The sequence below is a fragment of the Syngnathus leptorhynchus genome, chromosome 10 (genome assembly GCF_054491065.1).
Source record: "Syngnathus leptorhynchus isolate UIUO chromosome 10, UIUO_Slep, whole genome shotgun sequence".
Taxonomy (NCBI): domain Eukaryota; kingdom Metazoa; phylum Chordata; class Actinopteri; order Syngnathiformes; family Syngnathidae; genus Syngnathus; species Syngnathus leptorhynchus.
The window spans coordinates 3,009,332-3,021,343 of NC_141204.1; the positions used below are offsets into that span (position 1 = coordinate 3,009,332).

A 12,012-nucleotide genomic window follows, 5' to 3' on the forward strand; every position below is an offset into this window, starting at 1 on the left:
TCTTTTTTGATTTTTTTAGTGGTGGTGTCACAATGGTGATACCTTTGCGCGGCTGTGTTGGCGTCCACGACCCCGGCCGTGTGCATCCATGAGCGCACCGAGTTGAGACCGCCGAGCGGTTCCTCTTTCATGGTCGTGCCGCCCCGCGGTATCGTCTCCTGAATCCCAAACATGGAGCCTCCTGCGTGGGGTGGGAAAGATTATAAAAAATAAAATAATAAAAAAAAAATAGGTGGCGGTGGTGGGAGTTGGGGGAATAAGGGTCCACGCCACGCGTGTTGGCTTATCCGTCCAAAAGTCCACACAGGTCCGCTCTCCCTCTTCTCTCCGTCCGCTGTGAACAATTCTCAAAAGTGCTCGAGTGGGTTAAGAGAGATATCCACACACGCGCGAGCGTAAAAAAGAAAGCGATATTATTGTTTTGCTTTTTTTTTTTTTTTTTTTTTTGCGTGGAGGAATAAAAATGATTGTGTTCGTGGGTGATGCTGCTCTCAAAGTGGACACATCCCCGAAGCACCGGCGTCCAAAACCTTCAGGAGTTGACGAAAAAAAAATAGAAAGCCCCACTCAAGAAAAAGCACTCCAAACACTGCTCGCCAGTGGAAAGGTGTTCCACGCTACACGCGAGATGTGGAAGTGTCGACGCTGGCGGAGGAGAAGAGGGGCCCCGTTGGCGTGGAGGTGGCGGCGGCGTGGCGCACGCTGGATGGGAACATGCAAAACTAAGCCCTCTTTCCCCGAGGACTGCACTCTTTCCCGGGAGCCAAAACTCTAAACCCACGGGAGAGGAGCCGTCACGGGATGACGCGGGGGAAGGGGCGGGGCTTTGACCATATACGGAGGCGTGACGCTTGCCTGTTTCCAAAGCGCGGAGCACGGAGATTTTTGCCTCGTTCACTTTTTCACCACCTCTTCCATTGTAGGCCCCTCAAAAGAGGTGAGTTTTATTTTGTTTTTTTTATTATTTATTCTTTTTTTATATATATATTTTGATCGGCATCAAGAAAAAAAAACCCATTAAAAATTAACAAATTGAAGCTCGAAAATTGCCATCATTCTGTAAATTGCGTTTTTCTGTTATGACGTCTTGTATTACATGTAAATGCTGGACAATCTGTAATAAATGATGTATATTAATAATAACGTAAGACTATTTTTTTGACACTTTTTTTCCTCTCACGAGCTGCCTTGCATGCTCCTCGGTCCGAGCAGTTTGCTTCATTAGTGGTGAAAAGGAGGATGAGGAGTAGAAGGAGGAGGAGGAGGAGGAGGGCCGCCTGCTCCATCCTGAGCAATCTATCTAGCCGGTGCTGAGGGTTAATAGCTGCTGCCAAAGATAAGTGAATTATAAGCTGTTGCTTTCACCTCCGCGCAAATCTATTGCCAAATTGAGCTTTGCACATTTGCGCACGCTAAAATCACAACAACAACAAAAAAACATTCAAAAAGAGCGCGTCCAAAATGATGACAATATTTTGCTTATTAAGTAGTTAACCTTCCCTTTTTAATCTGGTGCGCGTTTTTCTTCTCCCTCTCTTTAAAAGGCAAATCCTCTTTAGAGATCAGATACTGTTGACTGGAGAGGAGCCGCCACACACGCGCGCGCGCGCGCGCGTACACACACAATGTGTCGGTGGAACGACGGCGTCTTTTTAAAAGCGTATTTGACAACAAATGCAGCTGGCCCCGCTCGTTGTGGACATATTAGCGGTGGAAATGAATGCAAATCTGTGTGCTGCAGCCATCTGGACGTGCAGAGACGGAGAGAGGGGCGTCAGCTGAGCCCCCTGTACTATGGTGGTCTTCACACATAGCAAACAAAAATGAAAACAAAAATGTAATTATCAGCATGTTTTATTTTTTATAATTTTTTTAGGGGTGTTGAGAAGATGCGCCATAGGAAAAAAAAGCCCGCGTCGCTTTCACTAGTGTCTCCCACCTAGTCTTTCTATCTATTGACCTCCACTGATATCAAATCAAAATCCCAATGAGGGCTTCCGGTGTGGGTGCGTGTGCGCGCGTGCGCATGCACCCCTGTGCCTTTGTGTGTGTGTGCGTGTGTTGAATTTACGGGGCGAGGCCCTTCATGATCTCTCCCAAATTTGCATGTAAATGGCCGACATCAGCCTCCACGCGTGCCAGGGGCCAGCGGGCCTCCCAGATGTCACGGCAAAGTCAATCAGCCGGCCGCTGCCCAGCTGTCCAGCCCACTTCCACATCCACGCCCGGCCATACATTAAGATCATATATGTTTTTTGTTTTTTTTATTATTATTTTTTAAGGCACTTTTTTGTTGCAGGGAGCTCACCTGCTTTGTGATATTTGCTCGGATGGTTTTTGTGCAAGCATCCCAGGCTGGCTGGCTTTATTAAAGGGATCTTTTGTCGATTAATTATTAATTACATGCACGCCCACAATGCCTTGCAATTTCTTAATGATTAGAGAAGGAACCCACGCAGCAAGCGTACATTTTGCACTTATAAGTATATTTTTGTTATAGCTCTTTGACTGGAAAGGACGTTTTAGATTCATATTATTTTTAAATAATTATTTCTTTTATGACAAGCGTTCAAACATTGTTATTGGCTGATTAGGATTATAAAGACGTGATTTTTTTGGAAGCACTATTTTCTCTTTCCCCTCTAGGACTTTTTTTGTTTCTCCCAAAAAGACTTTTTTAATTTTCCCACGTTCATTAACTAAAACCCGTTTTAATTGATTCGTAATGATCGACGCGGTTTATACTCTACATTTGTCATGATATATATTTTTCACCCAAAATATTTTGATTCAGACATTTGCATAGATTCGTAATTATTTCCCCAAGTTTCTTTCATCAAATGTGAGTTTTAATATCTCGATTGCGTTGCGATGATGATTTCTCACGTCTTAATCACGCAAAACATATTTTACTCATTTAATCATTCGCAATGCTGTTTCCCCCCCAAAAAAACATTTTTATTTTACAATGTGAATTTTAATAATTACGCTCCCGTGTTTGTTTCACCACAAACACATTTTATTACCAATAATCATTTTTTTCTTGACTATAAACTATTTTTTTGTTGTTGTTCATTAAAATAAATGCGTTCACATTGAGCTCACAATTAAAACGAAAGCATCCCCAATTCCACTCGCGCGAAACACATTAGAAGGAGACATAAAAAGGACAAATTATGGATTATTTTGGGCATTTTTGGGGGAGGATGGCAAAAATGTGTTCTAGCCATAAGGCGTGATGGGATCGATTTTGTTGCGCTGATAGACGGACAGCGCCCCTCTTTGGCAACACTCATTTTTCCCCCTCCCACTTCCATGAGGTGCCAAAATCTCGACGTGGATTTTTAGTCAGGGATAAAAGCCTGTCCAAAACTGGCGTTGATTTTGCTTATTATTATTATTATTATTATTATTATTATTATTATTATTATTATTATTATTATTGCAGCACGCCTGTTTGAAGTGAGTTCTGGACAATAGATGAAAAAGCGTTATTGTGTTTAGTGAAGCCAGCACGACACATATCGGGATTAATAATAATAATAATGGCAATAGTAATAATAACTATAATAATAATGTGTTCTGTAGTGACGTCACACTCGGTGACCAACTTAATTGTGTGCACTGGTGAGTTGTGTCAAGGGCATGAGTGTGTGTGCGTGCGCGCCATTTGCATTTCCATTCTGCTGTGGAAATGATGAGAGACTTTTTTTTTTTAACCCGCGCGCGCTTTCGAGCCTCGCGGCGCAGTCTGTGGGCGAATTACATTTTAAAAGAAGGCGAGAGAAATTAAATAAGAAACCGAGACCACTTCAGGGCTATTAACATCTAAAATATCCCCTGGAAATTTCCACCGAAATACACATGACCAGGGAAAAAAAAAAAAATACCCAGGGTGCCATCACTCTCCTGCAGACCCCCCCCCCCCCCCCCCCCCTTCCAACTTCCACACCAATCCAATCGTGATGGTGTCCATCAAGGCTTTGTGGAGCTATCCGGCACTGATTTAAATAAAACTTGGGCGCGTTTCTTGAGTGATGTCAAAGAGGGAGAAAGCAATAAAAAGTGATTATTCAGCCATAAGTGGAAACATATTAACTTGAAGGCCAAATGAGGAAGGTCAAAATTGAAATAATCATAAGTGGGTGGGCGGGGTGATGGTCACACATCTATTAGATGTAACAAACCTCAAACGTTATCAGGAATATGCAGCATCTCCCAATTTACAATTGCAAAAAAAAAAAAAAAAAGGATGGATGGAGGTTAGATAGTTTGTCAGAAAAGTTCCAGGAATGGTGTCAAAATGTTTCAAACTAAAAACACATCCAGCTGTGTTTGCTCCATGAGAAGATGTGAACCTCCAGACCAAGAAGAACATGGTCATGCTCAGAGCAAACAGTCTCTTTCCCTTTTTTGCGGATCTTCAAGGGGGAGCCATTTTGAAGATGCTGACAATGTCAAGCTGATGAATTCTTGCAGGAGTGCCTGAAATGAGGCTGGCAACATGCATTACAATCTAAGGGGAAAACTTGTAGTTTGGATTTGAACTCTGTCTCGGAACTATTCTGACCTACCTTCTGCATCTTGAAAGCGAGTCAAATGGATTAATGACACTTTTTTTTTAATGATGCCTCCATGGAAAGGTTTTGGGTTGGCAAAAAACAAAAATGTGAGCATAATGGCACAAAAACACAAGTTGTGTTGGGGGGGGGGGTAAAACAGTCATTTAATTTTGGCCAACTCCAAAATTTACATGATTGAAATTTATGTAAGCCGTGTTAGTTAACACAACAAAGCAAGTTGTTTGCTTCGAAACAATTTGCTGAGTTGATTTGACTTTTTTGTGTGTGTAGAGGGGGAATGCAAGAGACAATTAGTTATGTAAGCTTTTATTTCTTGTGAAATACAGGAAAGGCAATTGTCACAAGCACAAAAATATTGGATTGAATTGCCCAATTTAAAATATCATTGAAGTTTGTTATTTTTAAAGTTTGACTTCACTCATTTTTACACTATGAAAAGCCTTTTTTTTTTTTTTTTTTAATTCACGCAAAAGTGAATCTATAATATTGTCTTCCTGTGTAAGAATTCATCATTCCATCACGATACATCATTAACGGTAATGTGGTGCTATTGAACTTGCCTCCTCCTGCGTGCGTGTTTTTTTTTTTTCCGGTGATGTAGCGCGACTTCTAACACTCCGCCGGCATCAGCGCCAAACGCCGAGGTGCCTTGTTATTAACAGAAATGTTAATTGTGATGTCACCAGAGCAGGAGTCAAGGTGAAATCTGCGCTGCAAAAAAAAAAAAGAAGACAAGTGTACGCTAAAAATAATCCAGTAGCACACAATGATCCTGCAGAGTCGTTTTAGTAGCAGGGGACCTTTCTTTTTTCCAAGGGGTGGAAAAAGAGGAAGTCAATGAATCGGAAAGCTGCATTTTTTTGTTGTTGTCTTTGTTTCAACAGGCCTTGTTTTTCCCACACACAAATTGTATAATGCTGCTCTTTGTTTTACACGCCACATGAATTTTCTTGTCTTGAGTGAGCACACACACCAAAACACACATAGACAAAGTGATCATCTTTTAAAAAAAAAAAAAAAAGCAACGCCCTGGTGCTCACTTGGACTTGGCCTACTTTCCAGTGGGAAGGGGAGCGCCGTTCCGTTCCGGGGAGGGGCGGCGGCGGGAGAGTGCGGAGGATGTTGGCGCACTCTGGGAAAGCGAGGGAGAGTGATGCGAGTCAACATGGTCGACCTTCCCCGAGTTCCTGCATCCTGGCCTCATTTCACGACTGATTTCCAAAAATTTAGGCCTACTTTCGACACGTCGTCTATCTCGAAGCTAACGTTAAAGTCAGCTACTGATGCAAACAATTCGTAGACTCCGTATTTATCGATTCTGCATTCTTTACTGGTTTTACTCTCCCACCGACCAAAGCCCTGTTTAATAAAAGTGTGTTTCTTTGGCGCCATCTTGTGGCGGTTAAGACCTAATTACAGTCCAGGTTATAAAACAATGGATAACACAAAGTAAAATCCCAAACCACACAAACCTCTTGACCTCAAAACGTCGGTGCCGTCCTTAAACTGCCGACGCCCCCCCTTGGCATTCATGTTTGACTTTGCAATTGAGAATCCTACAGAAGCTTAACGGCCGAGCTAAAAAGGCGGCCAAACTCCAGCGCGGGATTTTACTTGTCAATTCCTGTTGGATTTGAGCAGCATTAGAACGCGCGGCGCACGCCATCTGCTCTGCCTGTTGGTCGATAACACGACAGGTCTGCGCCGCCGTTCGTTCGGGTCTTGAGGTGGCAGCTCGGGTTACACAACACCCGGGCCGAGAAAGGGTGGGACGGGCGGGGCACGCGGGGGGGGGGCGCTATGGAGTTTGACTCGACAGACTTTGGGTGAGGAGCGTCTTGATAATCTGGGGCTTGGTGTACAGCGCCTAACCAAATGTCGACATCTGCGAGGGTGCGCGCGAGGAAAAGCTTCTCGGAGGAAGAGGGGATCATCATCTTAGCTCTCCTCACCTTCAAGCGAGCCCGTCGGGCTTTAAAAGGCAGATGAAGAAATCCTAACGTAAACACGGCGAGTCCGGTTTTCAGCGTGCGTGCGACACCGAGTCGAAGGGGGCGACTTTAGCGGATCGCTAAAGGGCTTGACTTTTTCGTTGCCCCTGGATGTAAACAATCACGTATCCACGTATGCCTACAACGTATGTCAGACGTAGTCAAAGTTATTTATTTTAAGCAACACGCTAAGCTTGACAGCGGTGCCTTTAGATTTGCCTTGAAAGAAAAATAGCACTTGATACTATTGCAAAAAGTCACAAAAAAAAATTATGCAATCCTATTTCATCCTGTCGTACATCTTTGGGTCTGATTATTTTAAAAGATGATATGAGCTAAATACTATCAAAGTATGCAAAGGGAGTATTTGAATCGGGTATTTCTCAATTGGGTATTACGCAATTGAATGAGTGACGGCCCGCTCCCCCCAGGCCGTAGCTTGGACACCGCCGATATCGAGATATACTTTGTGTACGTGTGAGCGAGTGATTCCGCTTGGTCTTTTGCTCCACGGCGTACGTGAAAGTGACTTTGACTCTCCTGAGGAAAAGTTTGAGCATCTGTTCCGTCGTGTACTCTTTGTCGAGAAATGAAATATTGAACCGATTGAGTGCGCCATGAATGTTTCACCGGCACGATGCCGATTATACGGAGAACGCCACTTTACACGCACGACCCGACGTGTTGTTGTTGCTTTTAAGTGCGCCAGATTAGCGCGCCGCAAAGCATTCCGTTCAGTTTAGCGCCGACACGCTCCTCGAACAACAACACACGTGACGGCGACACACGCTAAAGTGTTTGTGGTCATCTTCTGGTGTTGAGCTAATTGCTAACCTCAATATACAGACATGAGAACTGGAGGCTTTATGAGACTCTCTTGTGAAAAAGTAATTTGTAGAAAACACACTAATTAGAGGCTTGTTTTGACAATTTCCTACCAAAAATAATTAGCCAAACACCGACTAATTTGCAGGTTACTCAGTAGGATTTCCCGCAAAAACGTCATCTGGAAACACAGACGAACTTGTGGGTAATGTCAAAATTGTAAATATTGTAGCACTTAGAGTTATTTGGTAGTAGTTTACACAAAAGGTAGAATGTGTGGCCTAATTTGTAGAAATTGCTAACTAGCTGGATTCTGGATGCTAACCACATTCTCCTCACTAGCGCGACTCCAGGCGCTCACGTTTGCTCCCGATATCTCGATCGTTCGCCGTTAGCGTTTGACTATCGTGAGCGAGACGATAAAATGGTGTCGTGAGTAGCCTTTTGTGCGTCACGCTAGGAGAGTTCCGTCGCTAAAAGGGAGGGACAAAAGCCAGAAGGCGCCACGGGTATAAGGTTCCGCTTGGCGACAAAGGCCAAAGTTTCAACTTGCAGGGCGATGGCTGTAACTTTAACTGGAATCGTGCGGATCAAAGGCCGGCGAACAAAGTGGGTGGAAATGCCGCGGGAGAGCGTCTGCGCTCCCGTGAAGGACAGCTTCAGACCCCGAGCCCACCGACGCGAGCTAATTAGCGACACTCTGTTTTTCGGTGAAAGGCCGTGCCCCCCATTCCACATTAGAAAACGAAAAAGCTCAGTGTCTTAACGGGAAATCCAACAAAGGCTGATTAATTCACAGCCGCCGCAAACATGGTCAATTTTGTATCGCATGTGAAACATTCATCGGGCCTCTGCTGTCTTTGGGAGCGGAATTATTCAGTGGCGCCGGTTCAAATGAGAAAGGCGGCCTTGGAAATTGCGCGAGGCTTACGGCGAGCCATCAGGTGAGCGCTCGTACAATGCCGACGTGTAACCTTTACACTGCGCTTGAACTCGAGCGTACAAGTGTTATGAAAGGTCCCTGTGGCGCCGCGCTCTTCTCACACGGATTTGACGACTTGCCACTTTATTAGCTGCTAAGCCCCCCACCCACCCGCCCCCAAACGTGTTCTGTACAGGGATGGCGGCGAGGGGTGGGGAGGTGGGGGGTAGTTCTACGTTATGAGCCGGGATTCTCATTGTCTGCTGGCGTTATTAGAAGGAAGAGTGCAGAACTCACTTCCACACACACCCCAATCGAGCAAACGCTACCCCGAGAGAATAGGCCGACTGTTGGAAAGCGAGCTACAAGTGCAATTTAACCCATCTTATTTACAATGTGATGGTTTTACAAGGACATGTATTCTGCAAAGGATCCGCGTCTAATATTTCTCCTCAGTGTGATCTATTGATTTCTTTTTTTTTTTTCCCCCTTCTTCTTCTTCAGAATATGTTTGATGTGATGTCCAATAAGCCTGTGGAAGTCTGTAGACACACAACAAAAAGTCAACATGAAGAAAAGCTCGATAGCTGCACAGTACGACAAAAACACAGTTAAATTCAATTAAATGTTACATCAATTGTAATCAAAGAGGCGCGGTGTGATACCTAAATCGGGAACGAGTTGGTGGCCTTCACTGTCATCATCACAACTCGCAAAAATGAAGGTGAAAGGACGGTTGAATTATAATAAATGCCATACTGCCATCTAGTGTACAAATTACCACATTGTATGCAAAATATGACGTCACAGTCAATTCAACAATACACTCCCTAATTACATCTTCTATTACTTTCAAATCAAAATAAATATTTGTCTAGTATTATAACTCAAGTTTAGTACATAGTGCTCATCCAATATTTATAGATTAAACATTAATATTTGGAGATCTTTATAAATGTGTTTTTCGAGTCTCGCTCTGACGAGCTAATCAGAACTGAAAGATGTGAAATCTGACACGTTGAATAAATATTTAGACGGAGGCAGCAAACTTCATTTTTCAAATGAAAAAATGTAATCACTTTCTTCTGTCATACAAGTAAAAATAAATATTCAATGGTGTAATTAGATGGATTTCAGGCCTCCAAAAATGTTTAACAAAAACTATATAAACATGCATCACCGCTCGTATAATGTTACAATTATATATATATTTTTTTAAGTACTTTTCATAACAACTGCAAACATGCACACGTAAAATAGAAGCCAACTGCTTGTGTGACATAAAACACAATTCACATAAGTGACAAACCAGCTAGCTCGTTGGCAACTAGCAGCTAACATCACCGTTACCATACGGTGACATCACACATGATGACAGATTGATGTTTTTGTTTTGCCTTGGAATGCCAAGGTTGCGCTGTAAAATAAACACACCTGGATTTGTGTTTGGGGTTTAACGCCAGAGTGAGGAGAAAATAGAAAAAAAGAAAGAAAAAGGCTCACATGAAGGGTAGAAACAGCGGCGCGTCCTCCGCGTCTGACCTCCGGTGGTCTGCTCATGCAAATATCAAGGACCTCAAGCTCGCTCATCTGCCGGGCCTCCTGGCTTCCAGATCGCCAAGGCGGACGGATGCTATAGAGACAACACGGCCAAAATCATCTAAAAAAAAAAAAAAACAGGAGTGTTGAATAATTAATTGTGTTTGTCTTTTGCTGCTTTGTGTGTGCTTGGACACAGCTTCATGCCCCTAAGCGCAGCAATGGTTAGTTTTAAAAACTGGATGGACCAGGGAAGGGGTCTGTGTGTTGGTGTGTTGCGTGTGTGCAAGGTCCTCTGTGAGTTTCCATGTGAACAATTGTGTATGTCAAGCAAGAACAGAAGGAGAGCTAGTGTATTTTATAGAATTAATATAAACTGGATTGAATTTTTCAGATGAAAAGAATTTTTTTTTTCCAGTGCATTTACAATGCCCATCAATTATTTGAAGATTTGCATGTCGATCCAGTTCAGCAAATAGCCTGGAGTTGAATATAGCCATAGGGCTATGTTATACTGCCCCCCGGTGGCCGAGGCAGGACACCAGAAGGCATAGCACAATGTCAATTGAATTGATGCAAAAACTATAGAATATCATACTGTGCTATTTGAATTTTGGGAGAGGCCTGAGCTGATTAATGATATTCCCATTTAGTTTCATGGCAAACAATGATTTGAGATACACTTTTAGTCACGGAACAGATTGAACTTGTATCTCAAGGCAGCACAAACATGACTCCTTTGTGGTTTATACTGCTAGTTTGAAAAGGCAAATAGAAACTGACCTTTACCTGTAGTTTCATAGGAGAGCGCTTATGTTTGATTTTTCTGAATAGCAACACAATATAAAACATGTCGAGCTGTCTGTAACATGCCTGGCTAGCTTCTTTTTTTTTTTTTTTTTTAAAGCCAATAGATAAAACATAGACAATAGGTGTGCTGTGTCTAAGAGATGCTTTCAAAAAGAAGAAAAAAAAAAGTCAATACCTTCATTTTTGCCCGCGCTGGTAATGAGCCATATTTTGCTGGGAAAATGGCGCCTTCTCCGGAGGCGTCGTGTCTGCCGAATGTGGCCCTGATCCTGGATGAAACAGAAGGCTCACCAATCAATCTCTCCAGGTTGCCCACAGCCAGAGAAAGCAGCTGCAGCACATGTTTGCCCAGCGCCACAGCGACACGTTAACATACGGCCGAGTGCGGGGAGCGTCCACAAGCAGCCTCTAGCTGTCTTATAATGAATTCCCGCCGGGATCGGGAACTATCAGAGTCAGTGGTGTTACTGGAGGCTCGGAATAAAGTCAACACCTCTCCTTATACCTGATCAAGCTGCAGCGCGGCAGCCCAGTGAGCCGGCGAGCACCATCGCTCACAATGCACATTGAACTTTGGAGAAAAGTGAGGACAAAAATACAATAGAGGCGGCAATTAGGATGGAGCGCTCATTAAAGCCTTCACCAAAAAAAAAAAAAAGAGCGCTCAGACAAGGTTGCGGGTGTCCCCGTGCTGATTCTCGAGGCTTCTGTTTGAGCAAAGACATTCAAAGCAAATGTTCATTATTTTGTGCACGGCCAAAATTGAATGCAGTTTTGGATGTTGCTTTCAAATCAAGTGAGAAATCTCATTCGTAGTCTTTAGTACAGATAGCCGAGTCTAAATAAAAATGTATTTTTCCAGCTTCTACGAGTTGTTCTCTGCGGAGGATAAAGAATGTGTGTATGTGTTGAAGTTCAGAGTGTTGTAAAAAGATTGTGAAGTCAAATGAAATGGACTTATATACTATACAGTGGATTAGCTAAGGCTACTCTGTGTACCAGACAAAACGCAATGCAGCTCTGCTTACCTATTCGCCACGTGACATGGCAGCTGTGTTTCTAAATGATCGTTTCAGAGAGTGAAGATAAGCAGCTGCTGGACAGTAACTTGAGAAATTAAAAAAAAAAAAAGAATGGTCAATATTCTTTTCAAAATATTTAATAACCCTTTCTTAAGAACTAAATAAAGCACAACACACAGAATGTTTTTCTTTACCTTGACAATTTGTGTCAATATTTTCTTCAATATTGTATTGTGATTTTTTCCCCTGTGATGTCATATCAATAACGTACTCAGTCCCTCAGGGTCATTTGAGGAGCCTCACCCCATGTGCAAACATTT

At 43.1% G+C, this 12,012-nt stretch overlaps 2 protein-coding genes across 6 annotated transcripts in view; one reads left to right on the plus strand and one right to left on the minus strand.

Moving 5' to 3' along the window:
- LOC147049927 (transcription factor COE3) overlaps positions 1-727 on the minus strand; it is a 71,659-nt gene extending 70,932 nt beyond the window's left edge. For all 5 annotated transcript variants that reach the window (XM_085923028.1, XM_085923025.1, XM_085923027.1 and 2 more), the window contains exon 1: positions 43-727. In XM_085923028.1, coding sequence (XP_085779154.1) covers positions 43-173 — 131 coding nt within the window. In that variant the 5' untranslated portion in view covers positions 174-727. The remainder of the gene's footprint in view (positions 1-42) is intronic.
- LOC147049926 (methylated-DNA--protein-cysteine methyltransferase-like) overlaps positions 1-3,371 on the plus strand; it is a 168,417-nt gene extending 165,046 nt beyond the window's left edge. Inside the window, exon 18 of the mRNA XM_085923033.1 lies at positions 2,127-3,371. Within this exon, the coding sequence (XP_085779159.1) occupies positions 2,127-2,240 (114 nt within the window). The 3' untranslated portion in view covers positions 2,241-3,371. The remainder of the gene's footprint in view (positions 1-2,126) is intronic.
- The last annotated feature ends 8,641 nt before the right edge of the window (positions 3,372-12,012 follow it).